At 39.7% G+C, this 23,659-nt stretch overlaps 1 protein-coding gene and 1 long non-coding RNA gene across 2 annotated transcripts in view; both read left to right on the top strand.

Moving 5' to 3' along the window:
- LOC113247312 (zinc finger protein 432) overlaps positions 1–22,642 on the top strand; it is a 39,198-nt gene extending 16,556 nt beyond the window's left edge. The window contains 2 exon segments of the mRNA XM_026488319.4: positions 19,701–20,541; positions 20,543–22,642. Coding sequence (XP_026344104.2) covers positions 19,701–20,541; positions 20,543–20,750 — 1,049 coding nt within the window. The 3' untranslated portion in view covers positions 20,751–22,642.
- LOC130544093 (uncharacterized) lies at positions 2,243–14,166 on the top strand. Its single transcript, XR_008960073.1, has 3 exons — positions 2,243–2,407; positions 4,003–4,180; positions 11,718–14,166. It is a non-coding gene; the product is annotated as an uncharacterized LOC130544093 (long non-coding RNA).
- Positions 22,643–23,659: the final 1,017 nt, after the last annotated feature.

Raw genomic sequence — 23,659 nt, 5'->3', positions numbered from 1 at the left:
TAATACTTGTAAGCCCAGAACACTCCAGATCTCTTTCTAAGTGTTTTCTCTGAGCTTCCTGCCTCGGTATTCTCTGAGAAGTTTGTACAAGATGCAAACTCTTAAGTCAAACCCCAGACCTCCTAAACCAGAACCTCTAGTATTGGGCCCAAGACCCTGTATTTATAAAACGACCTTTGTGATCTATACTTAAATTTTAACATCTCTGTCCTAAATCCTGGATTAGTGCACCTGTTACCACCACCACACTATAACAGGATGGATTCTGGGTAGACACTCTCTACAGTAAAGAATCAGATGTGAGTGTTCTACCAATCAGGCCCTTGGATCCCCTCTACTTCTTAGCCTTTTGTGGATCTACACATCCTGCCATGGCAAGGTCAGATCAGCTCTTTCCTGAAATTGATGAGGCAGGGTCCCAGAATGGGCTGCCCAGGCTTGCCTGAGTTCTGTGGACCAGATGCCAAACTCACTGTTCAGAGCTTGACATCCCAAGTGAATGGGGTTGCCCATTTAATCCCTGAAGAGAATAAAATACTCTTAAGAAATTATGCAAACAATAAATTCTTAATGTATAGAAATTAGAAAACATAGGGGTGCCTGGCCCACTCAGTTCGTAAAGCGTGCGTAAAGCGTGCGACTCTTGATCTCAGGATCATGAGTTCAAGCCCCATGTTGGTCATGGAGCCTACTTAAACTTTTAAAGAAATTTTTAAAAATTAGAAAACATATATAAACCATTGAAGAAATTTTAAATCACCCATAATTGTACCTGAGAGTCTAGCATTGTTAACAATATATCCTCCCCAAATTTCCAAACATACGTAAGTATATTTCTTTCACGAAAGAAAAATGAGGCGTTTTTTAATATTTACAATGTTATGAACATGTACATCATTAAATATTCTAAAACTTCTAAAATTGACATTTTTAGAGTAATACAGAATGTATTACAGAATGTACAGAAAGTAATACAGAATGACACAAAGTATATAAACAATGGAGAATTGCAAAAATTGGAAAGGTGAAAACTTCTGACATTCACTACTCATAAGTACAAACCCTGAAGTAATCCAAACTAAATGTTTACTTAACCAATCACAAATAAACAGGCAAATGTTTATGATTTGTTCCCATAACAGGGGTCATAAAATGTATTATCCTGCAGATGTATTTTTTTCTTCTTGAGAATACAGTTATCTTTCCTTGTTTATACTGACAGTTGTAGTATATTCTTTTCACTTGCTATGTACTGTTTCGTTGAATGGATGTTCCATAACTTACCAAAGTAATTGTCTATCATCGTACATTTAGATTTTTTCCCTTTTTAATTGCAAAAACCAATGTGGTTAATATTAAGAAAAATTTTTACTAAGTAAACTGTTGCAATTAGAATTTCTAGGTCAAAGAGAATGAAAATTTTAAATTGATTCAGGTTGCCTTCTAAAAAGGGAGTAGCTACTTAAATCCTCTACGATTAAATCTCCCACGCCTAAATAATAATAAATTTTTAAAGTGCGCTCTCTTAAAAATTTGGGAACTATTCAAAGTATAATAATTACATTATCTCGTAATTTCATATTCTCCAATACCCCACGGTCAGCTTCATTTATTTCTGGAAGGAAAACATACATTTGCACCTTCACCTCATCCCTTCCCCACTAGAGATAGTAGCTCTGTATCCACTTCCATGGGGGGATTAGCATTTCTTTAAGAAGCTCCACCCTATTGGCTTCGCCCCTTCAATGGCGGTCTTCCTTCTAAACAACAAGGGCCTTACCCGCTCCTCACACAGCCGCCCTCTCCCTAAACCGAAGACGACAAGCGACCACTGCTTTTGTCAACTCCGTGACCGCTGCCTCTACAGCGACGTCTCAGCTTCTAGAACTTCTTTCCCTAAATCGGCCTTGGCCTGAGCCCACCACAGCTGTACGGACATCTGCCTTCCTCTAAGATGTCCGCGCCCACGGTGCTCCAGCCTAACGTCTGCGCTCGGCAGTGCACAGAGGGCGCCGCCATCTTTCTTCCCTCGGGAGATAAACGTGCCTGGTGGCCTTGGGTAGACACCGACCTCTGAAGTCTTACCCAGTTTGCACAGCTTTGTTGATCATCCCTCGCAACGAAAAGGTAAAAACACTGAGGTGGCCAGTAATGATTTCCATCTCCTCACACAGCCGCTATGGCCCCTCCCATCAATGCCGGGGTGGGCGTGGCCGTTACGTCACAGAGAGGGGCCCGCCGTCGGAGCTCCGAAATCCCGTAGCGCTCCCAGGTCCTCGCGGGAGTCGCTGGCCCCGGTGGATCCGAGTACCTAGGTACCGCAAGGAAGGGCGCGCTGAGAGAAGTGTCTTCGGAGGTGTGTGGCCTTTCGTCGCTGCCAGCAGCGGCTGTTGAGGTTCGGGTTCAGGTGAGTCGGGTTCTGGGCTTAGCTGTCGGCCTGTGGGGTCTGTGAAACGGAAGCGACTGTGAAGCACCGCAGTTGGGATTCTATTGGGATTCAGTCACTGAGGAATCTGAGGATAGTGGTGGGGCCTTTGGGAGTCGGTGATTAAAAGTCTGAAGAAATCTCGACCGAGAGGCCGACTGTGTTAGGGTTTGAGGCCCACGTGGATCACTCTGTTTGTGGGACTCGGTGGTTGAGAAGTGGGGTGGAAAGTATATCCGGGAACGCCTGTCTCCTCCAGCTTCCGTGTTAGAGAAGCCTGGGTTGGAGATGTCCCTGTTGGTTTCTTGGGTATGTTTGTGGGTTAGTATGGCATTCAATATAGGACTGGCGCTGTCAGTGTTTGAGGAGGTCCAGGGCCCCTAGAGAATCGGAAGGTTCAGGCTCAAACCTTGAATGCCGGAAGCAGACCCGAAGGCTGCATTGTCTCCAGTTAATCCAAACCCAGTTCACTCCTTCAAGTCCGTCCTCACGGACCTGCCTGAAAAGTTTGTCTCCCAACGTCACCACTCTTCTCACTGTCCCGACAAAATTAGATGTGTTCGGAGTGAGCTAGAGATATATTGACTGTTAAAGATGTAGCTTTTGTTTTTCTTGACTTCGAGTTTACTATATTTTTGGATATTTCCTTTTAGGGTCATTCTAAGTAGAAGCATCTTCTTTACTCCATATTCTGTTTCATAGTGAGAACGTTCTCCCCCCACACATTTAGGATCATCTGTATAAACATAAAGAAAAATTTAATTGTGCGGTGTAATTTCTCATCCTCAACATATTTGCATGGGAGATGATAGTTATACATTTTTAATCATTGCAGTAAGTATCAACACAGGTTGGTGAGCCAGTGCCATGGTGTCAAACATTAATATAAGTAATAACATAAAATATTCAAAAGTATTCAATTATAATTTTAGTAGTTTTACTGAGGTTTAATTTACATACCATAAAATACACCAGGTGTAAGTATTTACATTTCAGTGATTTTTTTTTTTTAAGATTTTATTTATTTATTTGTCAGAGAGGGAGCACAATCAGGGGGAGCTGCAGGCAGAGGGAAAAGCAGGCTCCCCACTGAGCAGGGAGCCGGATGTAAGATTCAATCCCAGGACCCTGGGATCAGGACCTGAGCCAAAGGCAGACACTTAACCAACTGAGCTACCCAGGCATCCCTACATTTCAGTGATTTTAACTGAGTTTCTAGAGTTGTGCAACCATGAGTACAGTCCAGTTTCAAGACAATCCAATTTTAAAACATTTCTATCACCTGGAAAAATTTTCTTGGTCCTCTGTACACTCAGTCTCCACTCCTACCCCCAGCCACACACCACCACTGATTATCTTCTAGAGTCTATTAATATGCAATTTCTAAATTGCAATTAATTTGTAATTTCTAGGCATTTCAGATAAACAGAATCATATATGTAGTCTTTTGTTGCCTTTTTTCATTAGCATTATATTTTGGTCTATGTTATAATTATCGCTAGGTTTTCCCCTTTGTCCCCAAGTGATTGATTGATTGATTGATTGATTGATTTTAAAGATTTTTATTTATTTGACAGAGAGACAGCCAGCGAGAGAGGGAACATAAGCAGAGGGAATGCAAGAGGAAGAAGCAGGCTCATAGCGGAGGAGCCTGACGTGGGGCTCAGTCCCATAAAGCCGGGATCACGCCCTGAGCTGAAGATAGACGCTTAACCGCTGTGCCACCCAGGCGCCCCTCCCAGGTGATTTATTGAGGTAAAACTGACATACAATAAGCTAAAGATATTTAAATCATATTGATTGGTAAAGTTGAGATATATACTCATGAAAGTGTCCCAGCATGAAAATCATGAACATACCCCTCACCACCGAATTTTCGTTGTGCCCCTTTTTAATCCATCCCTCTTTCCCTTTCCCTCCCTAAGCAACTGTTGATCTATTTCAATCATTACTGTAGGCCAGTTTGTATTTTTTTAAGTTGTATTGAAATGGACTCCTACAGGATGTACTCGTTTTTATCATGATTTGATTCACTCAGCGTTAGTATTTCGAGATAACATTCTTGTGTGTATTATTAGTTCCTTTTTTTTTATTGCCTTGTATTCCATGTAGGCTTATCAGTTCATTCTGTATATTAATTCACCTGTTAATGGGCAGTTGTTTTTCCAATTTTTAGCTCTTACAAATAAAGCTGCTGTGAACACTCATGTTCAAGTCTATATTTATGTTTATATGTTTTTTTTTCTCTTGAATAAATCTCTAGGAGTTAAATGGCTAAATCATATGGTTGGTGTATGTTTAACTTCTTCAGAAACTGCTAAACTGTTTCCCCAGTTGGCTGCACTTTGTATTCCCAAGAGAAGCCGATAATTGTTCTGTGTCTCCATGTTTTTGCCAATACTTTGTATTGTCTTTCTTTTTTGTTTTAAATATTCTAATGGGAGTGGAGCAGTCCCCTTGTTTTAATTTGTATTTACCTAATAATGGCTAATGATGTTAAACATCTTTTCATTTGCTTATTTGCTATCCATATATTTTCATTGGTGAAGTTAATTGTTCAAGTCTTTTATACTTTTATGTTGTCTTTTCTTGTTAATTTTTGAGAATTCATTATAGATTCTGGATACAAGACTTTTCTTTACCAGTTAGATGCTTTGCAAAGGTTTTCTCCCAGTCTTTGGCTTGCCTTTCAACATTCTCTTAACGTTGTGTTTTGAAGAGCAGAAGGATTTAGTTTTTATGAAGTCCAGCACGTGAGCTTTTCTTAATGAATTATTCTTTTGGTGTTGTACCTAAGGAATCTTTGCTTTACTACAAGAGCAGAGGATTTTCTCCAATTTTTTCTTCTTGAACGTTTAGGGTTTTTTGTGTTTTTTCTTTAGGTTTTCCACTTATTTTGAATAATATATATGGTACGATGTATAGATCCAAGTTCTTTTTTTTTTCTTTTTGTATATGCATATCTGCTTGTTCCATCGACATTTGTTGAAGGGTTTTCCTTTCTCCTCTGTATTGCATTTGCACCTTTGTAAAGTGTCAGTTGACTATATATGTGTGGGTCTTATTCTGGACTTTGTTCTGTTCATTCATCTATCTGTTCTGACACAAATACTACCCTGTCTTGATTACTATAGTTTTGATAAAAATTCCTGTAATCAGGTAGTGCAAATTGACCTTTTTTTTTTTTTAAAGATTTTATTTGTATATTTATTTTAGAGAGCAGGGGGAGGGGCAAAGGGAAAGGGAAAGACAGTACCTTAAGCGGACTCGAAGCTGAGTGTGGAGTGCTACACCAGGCTCGATCGCAGGACCCAGAGTTCACAACCTGAGCCGAAACCAAGAGTTGGATGGTCAACCAACTGAGCCACCCATACCCCCCAACCCTGTTCTTTTTTACAGTTGTTTTAGCTATTCTAGACCTTTTGAATTTCTATGTGAATTTAAAAATCAGGTTGTCAGTTTATACAGAAAAGCCTCCTGGGATTATGATTGAGATTTGTGACTCTAGACCAATTCTGGAGAATCGTCTATTTGGTTCATTTAAAAAAATGGTCCATTTTCTGACATGGACAAAGTGTATCTTTCCATTTATTTAAGTCTTTAAAAATTTCTGTGATACAGTTTTCAAAAGGTGTTTTAAATTTTTGGTTATCTTTTTCCGTAAGTATTTCACATTTTTTAAATCATTTTCACCTTTTCTTTTATCATTTTATTTACTTATTTATTTTTTTGTTTCAAGTTTTATTTAAATTCTGGTTAGTTAACATATAGTGTAATACTGGTTTCAGGAAGTAAAATTTAATGATTCATCACTTACATATTAATATCTAGCGCTCATCATAGCACATGCCCTCCTTAATACCTCTCACTCATTGAGCCCATCCCCCACTCCCCTCCCCTCCATCAACCCTGTTTATTCTCTGTGGTTTAAAGAGTCTCTTATGGTTTGCCTCCCTCTCTTCCCCCCCTTCCCCTATGTTCATCTGTTTTGTTTCTTAAATTACACATGAATGAAACCATATGGTATTTGTTTTTCTCTGACTTGTTTCACTTAGCATAATATACTCTAGCTCCTTCATGTCATTGTAAAAGGCAAGATATCATTCTTTTTGATGGTTGAGTAATACTCCATTGTATATATGTATACCACATCTTTATTCATTCATCAGTCTGGACATTTGGACTCTTTCCATAATTTGGATGTTGTTGATAACATTGCTGTTAACATTGGGGTGCGTGTTTCCCTTTGAATCAGTATTTGTGTATCCTTTGGGTAAATACCTAGTAGTGCAATTGCTGGGTTGTAGGGTGGTTCTATTTTTAACTTTTTAAGGAACCTCCGAACTGTTTTCCAGAGTGGCTGTACCAGTTTGCATTCCCACCAACAGTGTAAGAGAGTTCCCCTTTCTCTGCCTCCTTGCCAACATGTGTTGTTTCCTGTGTTGTTAATTTTAGCCATTCCGACAGGTATGAGGTAATGTGTCATTGTAGTTTTGATTTGTATTTCCCTCACGATGAGTGATATTGAGCATCTTCTCATGTGTCTCTTAGTCATTTGTAGGTCTTCTTGGGAAAAATGTCTATTCATGTCCTCTGCCCATTTCTTAACTGGATTATTTGTTTTTTTGGGGTGTTGAGTTTGGTAAGTTCTTTATAGATTTTGGATGCTAACCCTTTATCAGATATGTCATTTGCAAATATCTTCTCCCATTCCGTAGGTTGCTTTTTAGTTTTTGTTGATTGTTCCCTTTGCTGGGTAGAAGCTTTTTATCTTGATGAAGTCCCAATATATCATTTTTGCTTTTGTTTCCCTTGCCTCCGGAGACATGTCTAGTAAGAAGTTGCTGTGGCCAATGTCAACGAGGTTGCTGCCTGTGTTCTTCTCTAGGATTTTGATGGTTTCTTGTCTCACATTTAGGTCTTTCATCTATTTTGAATTAATTTTTGTGTATGGTGTAAGAAGGGGGTCCAGTAGTATTTCACATTTTTTGATGGTATTGTAAATTGTATTTTAAAAAACTAAATGGCCTCATAGAGTGAGTTTGGAAATATTCTCTCCAGCTTTATTCCTGAATGATCTGTTGGATGTATATTATGCCTTTTGTTTATCAAGTCACAGTTACTGGAGTTGTTTTCAGTTTGAGGCAATGATGAGAAATGTTGCTACATACATTCAGGTACAAACTGGAAGTGTTCATTTCTCTTTGCTAAGTTCCCCTGAGCAGAATGTTTGGCTCATAGGGCAAACATATGTTTAACATTTTACAAAGTTTTCAAAGTGCCTGTACCAGTTTACATTTCTAGCATCATTGTATGAGAGTTCCAGTTTCCCCACTTTCTCATCAACATTTGGAATCATTAGTCTTTTTGATTATAGTCATTCTAGTTGGTGTATAGAATTTCATCATCATCTTAATTTCCCCAAAGACAAATAATGTTGAACATCTTTTCATGTGCTATAATAGAGATTCATATGTCTTCTGTAGTGTAATGTCTATTTAAGTCTTTTCTCATTCTTTAAGTGAGTTGTTTGCCTTCTTAACAAATTCTTAAGTTTTTACAGTTATTTATATATTCTACATAGTAGTCCTTTATCAGATATATGATTTGCAAATATTTTCTCCCCAGGTGTAGCTGACTTTTTCCTTTTGCTTTATAAAGTCTTCTGATGTGCAAAATTTAGTACAAGTCCAATTATCAGTTTTCTTCTTTTATGGTTCACTGGTTTAGTGACATGTCTAAGAATTCTTTGCCTAAGCCACAGTTATGAGAAGTGTCTCCTATGTTTTCCGCAAGATAGTGTGTGTGTATCTATGTGTGTATAGATATAGATGTAGATGATGACTTTGTTTTTCAGAGCAGTTTCAGATTCACAGCAACACTGAGTGGGAAGTGTGTAGAGGCTGCCTATGTATACCCTGCTCCCCTCCACATACAACCCTCCTCACTGTCAACATCCTGCACCAGAGTGGTGCGTTTGTTACAATAACCGTATCGACATGTTATCACCCATAGTGCATAATTTACACGAGTGTAGGATTCCCTCTTGGTATTGTTCATTCTGTGGGTTTTGACAAATGTATAATGATATGTGTCCTGCATTTAGGATGTTACAGGTTAGTTTCATTGTTCTAAAACTCCTCTGGTTTCTGCCTATTCATCTTTCCTCTCCCCCCAACTCCTAGCAACCACTGATCTTTTTTCTGTCTCTTTGTTTTGCCTTTTCCAGACTGTCATATGGTTGGAATCATACCATGTGTAGCCTTTTCCGATTGGCTTCTTTCACTTAATAATATGCATTTAAGTTTCCTCCTTGTCTTTTCATGGCTTGATAGCTCATTTCTTTTTAGTGCTGAATAATATTCCATTCTCTGGATGGATAAAGCTGCTATAAATATCCATTATCAGGTTTCAGCTCCTTTTGGCAAATAAGGAAAGTGTTGGAGCATGTGGTAAGAGCATGTTTAGTTTTTTAAGAAGCTGCCAAACTGGGGCGCCTGGGTGGCATAGCGGTTAAGCATCTGCCTTCGGCTCAGGGCGTGATCCCGGCGTTATGGGATCGGGCCCCACGTCAGGCTCCTCCGCTATGAGCCTGCTTCTTCCTCTCCCACTCCCCCTGCTTGTGTTCCCTCTCTCGCTGGCTGTCTCTATCTCTGTCAAATAAATAAATAAAATCTTTAAAAGAAAAAAAAAAAGAAGCTGCCAAACTATCTTCTAAAGTGGTTCTGTCATTTTGCATTCCCACCAGCAATAAATAAGAGTTCCTCTTGCTCCACATCCTTGCATTTGGTGTTGTCAGTTTTTTGAATTTTGGCTATTCGAATAGGTGTGTAATGGAATCTCATAGTTGTTTTAATTTTTAATTCCCTAATTATATATGATGTTGAGCAGCCTTTCATATGCTTATTTGCTATCTGTGTATCTTCCTTGGTGAGGTGTCAGTTTGGGGCTTTTGCCCATTTTTTAAATTGGGTTGTCTTTTCTCATTGAGTTTTAAGAGTTCTTTGTGTATTTTGGATAATAGTCCTTCATCGATGTGTCTTTCACAAATATTTAGTCCGCAACTTGTCTTCTCATTCTGTTGAAATAGTTTATATTTCTAGCTTTTACATTGAAATTTATTATCTAACTTTTTTTTTGAAAGAGTGTGCCTTCATGTGCGAGGGGTCGGGGACGAGCAAAGGGAGAGGGAGAGAGAGAATCTTAAGCGGGTTCCATGCCCAGAACCCCATGCAGGACTTGATCTCAGGACCCTGAGATCACGACCTGAGCTGAAATTAAGAGCCGTATGCTCAACCGACTGAGCCACCCAGCCAACCAAACTGGCATTCCTGGGCTAAATCCCCCTTAGTCACTGTCTGTAATTCCTTTTTATAGTATCCTAGATTTGTTTTGCTAATATGTGTTTTTTTCCTTTAAATTCTAGTTTGTTGACATACAATTCAATATTGATTTCAGGGGTAGAGTTCAATGATTCATCCTTTACATATAACACCCAGTGCTCATCATAACAAGTGCCCTCCTTGATACCCATCCCCCATCTATCCCATCCCCCACCCACCTCCCTCCTTCAACTCTGTTCTCTGTAGTTAAGTGTCTCTTATGATTTGTTTCTCTCTCTCTCTTCTTTTTTTCCCCACTCATGTGTTCATCCATTTTGTTTTCTTAAATTCCACATATAAGTGAAATCATACTGTATTTGTCTTTCTCTGATTGACTTATTTCACTTATTGTTTTGGTAATATGGTAACGATTTTGCACCTATATTCATGAAAGAGATTGGCCTGTAATTTTCTTCTTCTGTAATGCCTTTGTCTGGCTTTAGTATTTTGTTGATAATGACACCATGAAGGAATACATCTGGGCCTAAGCTTTTCTTTGTGAGACAATTTTTTTTTTTATCACGACCTGAGCTGAGATTAAGAGTTGGACACTTAACCAACTGAGCCACCCAGGCGCCCCTATGAGACAGTTTTTAATTACCAATTCAATTTCTTGTTATATGTCTATTTGGGTTTTTTGCAACTGTTCTTCTGTCAGTTTTGTTATTTGTCGCTTTCCAGGCGTTTGTCCATTTCAGCTAAGTAATATTTTAAGCCATGGTTGCACAGAATTGTGCTTGTTAATTTCCAAATGTTTATGTTATTTCCTGAATTTCATTCTGAAGCTGATATCTAATTCAATTCTGTTGTGGTTGGAAAATATATTTTAAATCTATTGACATTTGTTTTCTATCTTAAATTATGGTCTTTCCTGGAGAATGTTTCATGTACCTTTGAAGAGAATGTAAATTTTGTTGCTGTTGAGTGTGGCATCAAATAATTGTCAGTTGATTATGGTGTTCAAGTCTTAAATATCTCTGCTGGTTTTCTGGTTTTTAAAGAAAATTATTGACAGTGGGATTTTGAAACTTTCAACTATTGAATTTTCTATTTCTCTCTTTAATTCTGTCAGTTTTTGTTTGTATTTTGTGATTCTGCCATTAGGTGTATATAGATTTATAATTTATAGCTTCCTCATTTGTATACCTTTTCTATCATTATTGCCAGCCAGAGAAAACTCACATAAACCTTGGCGCCATAGTTTTTATTGGAGTTAATGAACACAGACATGACTGACTCCCTGTGTGGCTGACCTTGGTCTCCTCCAGCCCCTCCAGAGTCCTGGCTGATACCACGTGGTCCAAGGCCCTTCACCATAAATCACTTTATTAGAATAGACAACCTTGCATGGCCCAAGCCTCCCAGCTGAGCAGAGACAGGATATTCCAAGGACTTAGAAGTTTCCTCCTAAACTAAGGGCAAAGGCCAAACCTCTGTTGGGCAAGGTTCATTATTTAGCGCACAAAGTAGGCTAAGACAGTCCTTTTGATTTGCTTGGTACATTAGTCTTCACACTGAAGTGTGTGTACCCACGGAGCGCATAAAGACTTTCAAAGCAGTGCATGAGCACACATGCTTTTTAAAGACACAATTTCCAGATCTTTGGAACCTTCCATATGTCCTAAATGGATGTGCTTGATAATCCGCCTGCCTCTGAGGCATCATGCTCAGCATGCTGCTTTTGCTTTCCCACCTCCCCTTGAAAAGCCATGCCACTTCTACTTCACAGAGGAAAGGCATACCTTTCACTCATTTAGAACCCTGCTTTACTGCCCTAGAGAGTGAAAGCCTCGGGGGCACCAAAAAAAGGAACAGGTGGAAGTATTGAGGTCCTCTAAGGTAAGTGCATAGCTGCAGTGATAACACCTAGGCCAGAGGAAACGTGCACTCAAAGTCAGTTTGCTCTTCAGCCCACAGGTCCCAGGTCCCCAAGAGCAAGAGTAATCAAGTGAAGCAATGAAGGTTGAAAAAAGAGGTACTTGGACTTGGATATAATTGCTCCTAGGGACAACTTCAAGCAGACACCAAGCTTTCTGACTCTAAGAACTTTGTGGCAGATGCAGAAGAGACGAAAGACAGAATCCATGTTACTGTTTTGTGAGCACAGAAGAAAATGATCAAGGCCAAGGTGATTTTCGTTTGTTGCATTTTTCCTGTTTTCTGACAGATTTGTGGTGACCTGAGAAAAATCAGTTCAACCTTTTGGTATAAATTGGGATAATTGGATTCTGGGGAGAAATTAACTTAGACTCTACATTCAAAAGCAGCGCAAAGTGAAATCAGGAATATATTACTCATAGGGGTCATCCTGAAGGACTAATACCAGAGCACAGTGTGTGACTGGTGCATCCTGTGGGTTACGGTAGCGGTCACTTTGAGTCTGATATCTCTAACAGGCATCATAACCAGAGAGACATGAAAAGCTGCGTGATGTGCCCTGACTCTGTGGGGAAGGCAGACCAGTTTCTTGGGGGATTCAATAGTTTACGCCACTTAGGTCTCCTGAAATTTCTTTGGTGGATTTTCTTGGAGGGCATCAGTGAGGTAGGCATCCTTCTGGTAAATGGAAAATCAGATTTCCTATAGCTGTCTCTTACCAAGGGCCTCCTCTGGCAGTGGGTACAGTTCTTCAGAGCACCATAGTCTGATGATCCAGGGACCCAACTTCTTGGCAGTCTGGTTTTATTCAGGAATAAAACCATTGAAATGGCGTACGAAAATAAAAAGATTGCATGACTTTCAAATGGTCCTCCATGAACAGGTAGTTGAAGTGGAGTTTGAGTACAGATTTGGCAGTAGTAGTAGTAGTAGTTGAGAAAGTGTTTTTCTCTGTTAAGGGTTTGGGTTCTTGGCATCCATGGGGTTTGATTTAAACTCTCGCTCCATCTCAGAAAGTGGGGTATTTTTCCTTGTGTTTAAATTACCTACCTATTCGTGTTTTTATTTTTATTTTTTTTACCTTTTTTCTTTCATGTACACAGGTGACTCATGGTAAGAGAGTGCCTCTTAATCCCCTGGTGTAGCATTAACAAATGCGTGGTAGTGCACACTTCTTATATGTATCTGTGTGTGCATTTATATACCTAAATGTATATATCTATCATATTTTATATGAATGGAACAATACTCCAAACAACACAGATAACTATAAGGGGCTTCCTATTAGTTGAAGTACCACAGGCCTAGTACCAGTTGAGCATCTAAAAGAAAGATGACTGCATTAGACTGAAGCATAGTAGCTATGCAGCCATGGAAAAGTCCATGAGTTCGGGGCATCTGGGTGGCTCAGTCAATTAAGGATCCAACTCTTTGATTTTGGCTGAGGTCATGATCTCAGGATTGTGAGATCAAGCCCCGTGTCAGGCTCTGTGCTGAGTGTGGAGCTTGCTTAAGATTCTCTCTCTTCCTCTCCTTCTGCCTGCACCCCCTGCCCTTGGCTCGAGCACACGCACATTCTCCCTCTGTTAAAAAAAAAAAAAAAAAAAAAGGAAGAAAGAAAAGAAAAGAAAAAAGTCCATGAGTTCATAGTCATACTCAAAAAACAAAAAATCTTTGGAGTTTGATGGGAACAAAATATTTGATTTTTGAATGATAAATAACACAGTAACACATAGGTTCAGAGGTTCACTCTGAATTTAGTAGAGTTAGTGTAAATAATACAAACTTCATTGATAGCTCAATACTCCTTGACCCCTTACACTCATGTATGAATCACCTCTCCAGAGTGAGCCACAGTTATTTTCATATACGTCCTCCAAACTCTTTTAAGTGTGTTGGCATTCTTTACCTCTTGGTGTCTACAAGCCAACTTTCTTCTTTTTCACCTGACACGATGAACTTCAGACATTGTGTAATAATTAAATAATTCACCTATTGTTGAATATTTAGATATTTTTGTTATTACATGCCATGAGAATGAACTGCCTTGTTAATGGCTTTTTGTGAAATTGTATCAGTGTTTGTTCAGTGTGGCTCCAGAGAAATCAACTATGGGGTGTGGTCATTTCACATTTTAATGTTCCAACTCATGGTCAGTGTGGCATCATGTTTAAAACTGTTGATTTTGCAGCCAGTTGCCAGCTGTGTGACAGCACACTTCAGTTAGCCGTCACGCCCCTGAGCTTTCTCACGTGTAGAGTGGGGTTAATGACAGTGGCACTTATATCATAAGGTAGAGTCTAAAATGAATTAATCTAGACTAAACATCTGGAAGAGTGCCTGGTTGATAGAAAGTGGTATGTTAAGAACATCCAGTGCTCCTCAGATTGCCTACACTTGTTACTATGTTATCAAATTGCATATTTTCCACAGTCTGTATGAGCCAGTATTCTTTTGCCTTGTTTTATTTGAATTTCTCAATTCCTTGCGAGGTTCAGATTCTTTTTTTTTTTTTAAGATTTTATTTATTTATGTGACAGAGAGACAGCCAATGAGAGAGGGAACACAGCAGGGGGAGTGGGAGAGGAAGAAGCAGGCTCCCAGCAGAGGAGCCCGATGTGGGACTCGATCCCAGAACGCCAGGATCACGCCCTGAGCCGAAGGCAGACGCTTAATGACTGCGCCACCCAGGCGCCCCTAGATTCTTGTCCTTTGTTGCTTTTTTGGATTATTCTGTGATATGTGGTCCTCATTCTTGGACCATTTTAAAAATTATTTTTTGTCTTACTGATTTGTAATTGTTTTTCTTGTGGTATATTGATCTTTTATATGTTGCAGTTATTTTTCTAGAATCTTACTTGTCTTTTAGCTTTTTTTCTTAATATCGTTTTCCATGCAAAAGTTTTATTTTTGATTCAAATTAAAATTTGTTAGTCTTTTTCTTTATAGCTTTTTACTTGTGCCATAAACATTCCATATTTTCTTCTTCTATTCTTATGTAAGTTCTTTCTTTGAAACTTTATGTCCTATATTCATTATCTATTGGTATTGTGAAATAATTACATATATATCTGCCCCTGGTTCCTGCTAATATTTAGTCTTTTACCCTGGTTCCTGACACAGAGTTCTTCTAAAACCCTTATAATTTCCTGGGTGATAGGAGTCTGTCACATTGCTCCTAAATCCCTTGGAATTTTCTGGGTGATAGGACCGTGTTTTTTTCTAATTAGGTGACTCTTGGTGTGGGCTCCTGGATGTCTCCTTTGGGGTCTGGTCTCTAGAAAGATCAAGCCATGATTAGAAGCTTGGAACTTGCAGCGCTGCTCCCATCCTCCAGAGTGGGGAGAAGGACTGGATAATGAATTAGTAATTGATTATTAGATTGTGTCCATGCAGTGAAGTCCCCATAAAAATCCCAAAGGTACAGGGTTCGGAGAGCTTCTGGATTGGTGAACACATCTACATGCTGGAAGGGTGTAGTGTACCCCAACTCCACAGGGATGGAAGGTTGTGGGTTCAGGACCTTCCAGACCTTGCATCAGGTACCTCTTCATCTGGTTGTTCATTCTTGTCCTTTATAATGTCCTTTACTATGTATTAAACCAGTAAACTTAAATAAGTCTTTCTCTGAGTTCTGTGAGCTGTTCTAGCAAATGATTGAATCTAAGGAGAAGGTTGTTGAATCCAAGGAGAAGATTGTGGGAACCTCTGATTTGTAGCCAATTCAGACAATGTATTACCTGGAGACCCCCTCCAGGCAGGCAAGCAAGCATGACTTACCTAGTCTGTGTTGTTTTTACTCACAGTACTTCTGACACCAAAGTTTTTTCCTCCTGATGCCAAATATGTGATCTCTTCCAACACTACTTCTCTAGACTGACATTAGACTCTCTGACCCTGACTACGTGCAGTTAACATCAGATTACACAGATTTAAGGGTACAGACCTGCAAGAAAGACCCCACTTGGGGTGCCAATCTCGTCTTGGTGTCCTGTACTGACTGATGGGCTGTAAATCATGGTTTCTCCCGTCCCTTTCTCGGGACAGAGTATGGGGGCATGCCACCCTTCCAGCAGTTTGATGTGCTCACTGCCTTGGATGTTTGCTGAACCTGTGGTTTTGGGGGCTTTATGGAGGTTTCATTACTTAGGCGTGATTGATTAAATCATTGAACATTGGTGATTGAACTCAGGAGGTGGGACTAAGTTCCAACCCTGTAATCATGTGGTTTGTTCCTCTGGTGACCAGCCCCCAACCCCCAGCCATGTGAGGCCTCGGGCTACCAGACATCTCATTAGCACACAAAGCACACTCATCACTGTGGAGATCCTAAGCATTTTAGGAGATCCGTGTAGTAGGAACTGGCCTAAAAGCCAAATATTGGTGTTTTTTGTCATATCGCTGCTGGGTACTTTGTTTCACAGTCACTCATGAGCCTGTAAGCAAGGTGTAAGCCAGGGTGGCATCTGATCTGGAGGCTCGGATGGGGAAGGATGTATTTCTAAGCTCACTTACTGGGTTGTCAGTGGAATTCATTTCTAGAAGGGCTGATCAAATGAGATCCTCAGTTCCTACCTGTCTGCTCATGTAAGATTCTTACTTTTTAGTTCCTTGCCACATGGGTCTTCCCTACATGCCAGTTGTTTCATCAAAGTCATGAAAAGACAGATTCTGTTAGCAAGATGGAAGTCACATACAGTCTAATTGTAAAAGTGCAGTCTAGTCACTTTCGCTGTATTTTCTTTAGAAGCGATTCATGAGGCCAGGCCATGCTCAAGGGCAGGGCACTACAGAGGGACATGAATACATGGTGTGTAATAAGAAATTTGACTGACCTTTGTCTCTGATTTCTGAGAGGTAACCTCTAAACCCTTGGAATTACCTGTGTGACAGCTGTGTCTTTGTTACTCATCATGGGCCAAAGGGACCACACTTTATGCTAATGAGGTGACTCATGTAGGCCCTAAATAATTTGTGCTAATGAGATAACTCAAATGGGACTGTCCATGCCAGAAATACCAACCATGTGATTAGAGGACTGTGGCTTTGAGCCAGGTAACCTTGGAAGGGAAGGATCTGGAGATTGAATTCAGCAGTGTAATCTGTGTTTCAATAAATCATGCATAAATAATGAAGCCTCAAGTGAAAACTCTGGACACCGAGGTTGAGGTGAGCCTCCTTGGTTGGCAGTACTCTTGAGTACTGTCACATGGTGGTTGGGGGTAGATGATGCTGTCCACACTGTACAAGGAGAGTCATGTGTTTCAATACCAAATGGCCTTCATGTTGGCCATTTTGGCACAAAAAATCAGGACTTTGAAGATAATATTGCATTCGTTTCTGAATTGTTTTTTCTGTTGTAGTTTATCTGGCTTTTGTCTCTGGATGCTTTTATAGTTTCTCTTTGCATTTGGTGTATTATAGTTTTAGTCTAATGTGTTGAGATATAGGCTTCCTGCTTGGAGTTTATTGGGAGTTCTGAATCTGAGGTTTGGAGTGTTTAATTGTGAGTTTTTCGACTTTTAGGTCTTTTGGATACTGCTTCTCCATTACTCTCTTTTCTTTTTGAGAAACTATAAGCCAGGTATCATATTAGATCTTTTAACACTGCGTGTTTGTTAACCTCTTCCTTAGGTTTTCCTTTTGTGCTGCATTTTGTATAATTTCTTCAGTTATATTCCAGTTCACTACAGTGTATCTGATGTGCTGTTTTGCTGTCCACTGATATATGTATGTGTATATATGTTTATCTATTACAAGTTTCTTTTTTTCCCCCAAAATTTTCCTAATCAACTTTAATGGTCTTTTTTGTGTTAGATATACCTTGTATAGTTTATACCTTATTTCTTTACATTTATTAAAAACACTGTCTTACAAATCCTGGGTGTGGAGTCTGGTCATGGTTGATTCTCATATTAGCTATGAAGTTTTGTTGTAAAGTAGGAATATTTTATTTGTCCTGATGTTATTTGCCTATTTTTAGTATTTGGAAATGGTGCTAAAATATATAGAAAGAAAGACAGGATTTTGCTTCTACTAAAAGCAGGGTATTTTAAAGATTTATTTATTTTTGAGAGAGAGCATGTGTGCATGAGGTGGGGAGAGGGGCAGAGGAAGAGAGAGAATCCTCAAGCACACTCTCTGCTGACTATGGAGCCTGATGTGGGGCTTGACCTTAGGACCCTGAGATCATGATTTGAGTCAAAATCAAAAGCCGGCCCCTCAGCTGACAGAGGCACCCAGGTGTCCCATTTCTACTAAAATGCGTACAAGAAAAGTATATACAGGGGTGCCTGGGGGGCTCAGTTGGTTGAGCTTCTGCCTTTGGCTTGGGTCATGATCCCAGGGTCCTGGGATCGAGCCCCGCATCAGGCTCCCTGCTTGGCAGGAGGCCTGCTTCTCTCTCTCTCCCTCTCCCTTTCTGTCAGATAAATAAATAAAATCTTAAAAAAAAAGAAAAAGTATATATAGATGAGGCTATATGGTGATTAGAACAGCCTCCCTCATGCTTCTTCCATATTAACAAAAGTAATTCACATCATATTAAACAGGACCGTGTTGTTATAGGAATCGCTGACACTGGAGGATGTGGCCGTGGACTTCACCTGGGAGGAGTGGCAGCTCCTGGGCCCTGCTCAGAAGGACCTGTACTGGGACGTGATGTTGGAGAACTATAGCAACCTGGTGTCAGTGGGTGAGGACAGCTTTCTGTGTCACTTAGAGGTGCTCAGTCACTGGCTTTTCCTCTGTCACTCGATGAAAGCTTTGCAGTCACTGTGGTCTTCAGAAGAGTCCCCTATCTTGGCCCTAAACAAAAGGGATAATCTTTTCTATCCTGAGAGAGAACTTTTACTTTGCATGTGAGAAATTGTTTTGTCTCTAAAATGTAAAATTTTCCCATCTCAACCTATTGTACTCCAAGTCACTGCATCTAAGTCTTTTGTCATTTCTCATGAACAGGGTGTCAGGCTACCAAACCAGATGCATTGTCCAAGTTTGAACACAGAGATGAACTATGGATAACAGAGAATGAAATCCAGAATAGGACCCATCCAGGTGAGTGAGAGAGAACCAGCAAGGGGAGTGGCTGAAGAAGTTTTATTCCAGTCTTTAAGAGAAGGTGTCACAGCTGTGAGGGTGTCTGAGGATACCGAATCGGCTCCTCCACCTATTCCTTTCCCCAGATGAGAACTCTTTTCTTTTGTGGGTGTTTAGTTCTAAATATGCCCCTCCTCTCTTCTTGGACCTGATATTTATTTCATCTTACATCTTTATAATTTTCTTTTTAAAGTATGTAGTCAACAGTAAAGAGCCACCCCCACCACATCATCTCTTAAACACTTGTATTCCATACCATCCTCGCAAGAGAATTTTTTATTCCCTTTCTTTCCTAGGATTCGGGAACTTTGATCATCATCTGCAGGAGCCCTCTCAAAACCACAGATTTCTGAAGAACACACAACAATACGGGGAACGGAGTGCATTTAGAAATACTGTTCATCTGAGCAAAATACATTTTGCCATAACGCAAAATCATGTGTTTGACTTCTGTAGAAAAGCTTTGAAATCAAGTTTGAGTTTAGTTAATGAGAAGAGAAGATATGAAATAAAGAAGGTTGTTGAGTTTAATGGAGAAGAGAAATCTTTCCTACATGGTAATCATGAACATTTGTATTCTGGAATTGAATTCCCTAAAGGCGCAAAACATATCAGCACCAAATTCCAAGACTTTGAGCATCAGAGGACTCACAAAATAGAGAAATCCCATGCATGCACCGAAGGTGAGAAAACCTGCATCAGGAAATCTCCACTCATTTACCATGAGAGCAGTCATAGAGGAGAGAAACCTCATGGGTGTGATCCATGTGGGAAATCCTTCTCCAGAAATGTCATGTTTGCTAAACATCAGAAAACTGCTACACAAGACAAAGTCTGTATAACCGGTGAATACAGAAAAGGCTCTAGTGTGAAAAGCAGTCTCACTTTGCCTCAGCAAACCCAAACAGCAGAGAAATCCTACACATGCAGTGAGTGTGGAAAAGGCTTCACCATGAAGCGCTATCTGATTGCCCATCAGCGAACTCATAGCGGAGAGAAACCTTATGTGTGCAGTGAATGTGGAAAAGGCTTCACTGTGAAGAGCAATCTCATTGTGCATCAGCGAACTCATACAGGGGAGAAACCCTATATATGCACTGAATGCGGAAAAGGCTTCACTATGAAGCGCTATCTTGTTGTACATCAGCGAACTCATACTGGAGAGAAACCCTATATATGTAGTGAATGTGGAAAAGGCTTCACGGTGAAGAGTAATCTCATCGTACATCAGCGATCTCATACCGGGGAAAAATCTTACATGTGTAGTGAATGTGGAAAAGGGTTCACCACAAAGCGCACCCTCATTATACATCAGCGAACTCACACAGGAGAGAAATCTTACTTATGTAACGAATGTGGAAAAGGCTTCACCACAAAGCGCACCCTCGTTATACATCAGCGGACTCACACAGGAGAGAAACCCTATGAATGCAGTGAGTGTAGTAAAGCCTTCAGCCAGAAGATATGCCTCATACAACATGAGAGATGTCATACGGGAAAGACTCCCTTTGTGTGTACTGAGTGTGGAAAATCCTATTCTCACAAATATGGTCTCATTACCCATCAGAGAATTCACACGGGAGAGAAACCCTATGAGTGCAATGAATGTGGAAAAGCCTTTACCACAAAGTCAGTACTCAACGTCCATCAAAGAACTCATACAGGAGAGAGACCATATGGATGCAGCGATTGTGAGAAAGCCTTCTCCCACTTGTCAAACCTTGTTAAACATAAGAAAATGCACACAAGAGAAATGGGTAGATTCAGTCAAGTTGGAAATTCCTTTAACACAGAGTCACAGCTCATTACTTATGAGTGAACTCCTGCGAAACAGAAGCCCTATGAATGTGATGACTGTGGAAATGCCTTCTGTGGCACCCAGGACGTCACTGACATCAGTGTTTCCTGCAGAGTGGAATGTAATCACGGCACTGCCGGTTGTGAGATGTGTGCCCCGTGGAGGTTAAAGAACTTGTCCAGGAGGTAAATCTGGTGGCTACAGTGAATGTGTTGTAGTGCCTTCAGTGATCCTTACCTCATATTTTCTGAAAACATGTTGGGGAAACTCCGATACATTCAATGTGGAGATGCCTTGAGCAAAACTTTCTAGCTTCATTATATTCTGAAAAGTGTATACCGAGACAAATCCTGTGAATGCGGAGACTAGGAAGGCCTTCAGGGGGAAGGTAGACTTGATTATCAGGGATCATCATAAATCATCAGTGAGCTTATTGTTTATAGAAATATGATTTTAAAGATTTTATTTATTTGACACAGAGAGAGACAGCCAGCGAAAGAGGGAACACAAGCAGGGGAAGTGGGAAAGGAAGAAGCAGGCTGCGGGGCTCAATCCCAGGGTCCTGGGATCATGCCCTGAGCTGAAGGCAGACGCTTAATGACTGAGCCACCCAGGCGCCCCTATAGAAATATGATTTTAAAAATATATATGATGACCATGGGAAAGCTTTTTACCCAGAAAGTAGACCTCAGTGAGGGTCCGAGTCCACACTGGAGAAAAACTTCAAGAGGACAATATATATGTGGCAGGATATCAGTTACATTCTGCCCCGTTTTGTCAGGAAATCATACAGAAATTAAAACTTCATGAACATGCTAAATGTAGAGCACCTGCAGTCAAATATCAGAGAACTCATGAAGGAATGAAGTCCTGTGAAAATGCTAAATGTCGGAGTGCTTTTAAATGTTACAAGTCTGACCTCATTATACATCAGATAATTCACCTGATGCATTTTCAGATGATACTTTGAAACCCTTTTCTAGTGGCCTTGTCAGTAATTCCATAGTTTTAAAAAGTAGTCTGCTTTCCTTATCACTGATTTTTATTATTCTATACAATGCAGAGTGTTCCATGGAATATTCTTGGACTACCCTGTATTATATGATTTGTTTTTACCTTTCTTGGGCTCTAAACTTAATCGTACATTTAGCACATTGAAGGAGTTTAAAAAAAGGAAACTGAGTGTTTTAATTTTATAAAATAACATGTATTTGTACTTCCTTAACTAAGTTTATAAATATGACCAAATATTTTATAAAACCACCTTCTGAGTTATTTTTATAAAATGTTTAATTTGAAGTCATTTTAACTTAAAGAAATTGCAAAATAGTCCAGAGACTTCCCTAACATCCTTTACCTAATGTCTCCCAGTAAAAACATTTATGTAAGCCACATCTTGTTATTGAATCCAGGAAAGTGACATTGGTAGTATACTGTTAGCTAAGCCCTTAACCTTATTTGGATTTCATTAGATTTTCATGGGTTTTTTTTTTATGTTGTAATTCTAAGAAGTTTTATTACATATATAGATTCATGTAACCACTACCACAACCATCATGTAAAACTGTGATCAACTGTGATCGACACAGATTCCCTCATTTATACCTTTTTATGCTCATACCCATTATCCAAACCTACCTCTTGGAACCACCTATTTTCCATCTGTATAATTGTATAATTTTATGAATGTTACAAAAATCATTTTTACAACTGGATTTTATGTATTTTATATATATGTTGTATTTATGTAATTTTATATTTTTTCCATAAAAGTTATTACAATATTATTGACTATATACAAATTTATAATTTTTTATTATAGGAAGTGTGTCAGCTTTTCATGTTTTTGTCATTTGGCAAATTGCTCAGAAGACTCATGTGAGTTAGTGGATGGTTGTTTTATTTTTATTAGTGAGTAATATACATACTGGATGACCAGTTTGTTTATCCCTTCATTCTTGGAAGAGGTTTCCTGGTTTCAGCTGTTATGAAATCTGCACACATGGTTTTGTATGAACATAAATTTTCATTTCTCTACAATAAATATTCAGGTGTATGGTTGTTGGGATGTATGGTAAGTTGTGTTTAGCCTTACAAGAAACTACTCTCTTTCAATGTGGCTGTGTTCTTTTACATTCTCACCAGCAGTGGATGAAATACTGTTCTGTGTTCTCTCCAGCACTTGGTATTCAATGCACTTGACACTTGAACAACACGGGGGTTAGGGGCACTGACCCCCAAGCAGTTGAGAATCCACCTATAACTTAACTAGTAGCCTGCTATTGACCGGAAGCCTTACCAATAACATAAACAGTTGATTAACGCATATTTTGTATGTGTGTTATATACTACATTCTTAAAGTAAGCTAGGGAAAAGAAAATATTATTAAGAAAATCAGACTTGTGGGGCACCCGGGTGGCTAAGTCAGTTAAGCGTCTGACTCTTGGTTTTAGCTCAGGTTATGGTCTCATGGGTCGTGGGATCAAGCCCTGAGTCAGGATCTGAGCTCAGTGCTGGGTCCGCTTGAAAAATTCTCTCCCTCTGCCGCTCCCCCTGCTTTCTTGCTCCTTCTCAAGTAAATAAATCTTTTTTAAAAAATCAGACTTCTGGGAAGACAGACAAATACCATATGATTTCATTCATATGTGGAATTTAAGAAACATGAACAAAGAAAAAAGACAAAAAAAACCACCCCAGACTCTTAAATAGAGAATGAACTGGTGGTTACCAGAGGGGAGGTGGGTAGGGGAATGGGTGGAAAAAAGGGGATTAAGAGTACACTTACAGGGGCACCTGGGTAGCGCAGTCGTTAAGCATCTGCCTTCGGCTCAGGGCGTGATCCTGGCGTTCCGGGATCGAGTCCCACATTGGGCTCCTCTGCTGGGAGCCTGCTTCTTCCTCTCCCACTCCCCTGCTGTGTTCCCTCTCTCGCTGGCTGTCTCTCTGTCACATAAATAAATAAAATCTTAAAAAAAAAAGTACACTTACAGTGATGAGCCCTGAGTAATTTATTGAATTATTAAATCACTGTATTATACACCTGAAATTAATATAATACTGTATGTTAATTATACTGG

Source organism: Ursus arctos, unplaced genomic scaffold (genome assembly GCF_023065955.2).
Source record: "Ursus arctos isolate Adak ecotype North America unplaced genomic scaffold, UrsArc2.0 scaffold_19, whole genome shotgun sequence".
In the NCBI taxonomy this organism is placed as follows: domain Eukaryota; kingdom Metazoa; phylum Chordata; class Mammalia; order Carnivora; family Ursidae; genus Ursus; species Ursus arctos.
Note: the sequence above shows the minus strand (reverse complement) of the source record. Positions and strands in the feature narration are given on the sequence as shown.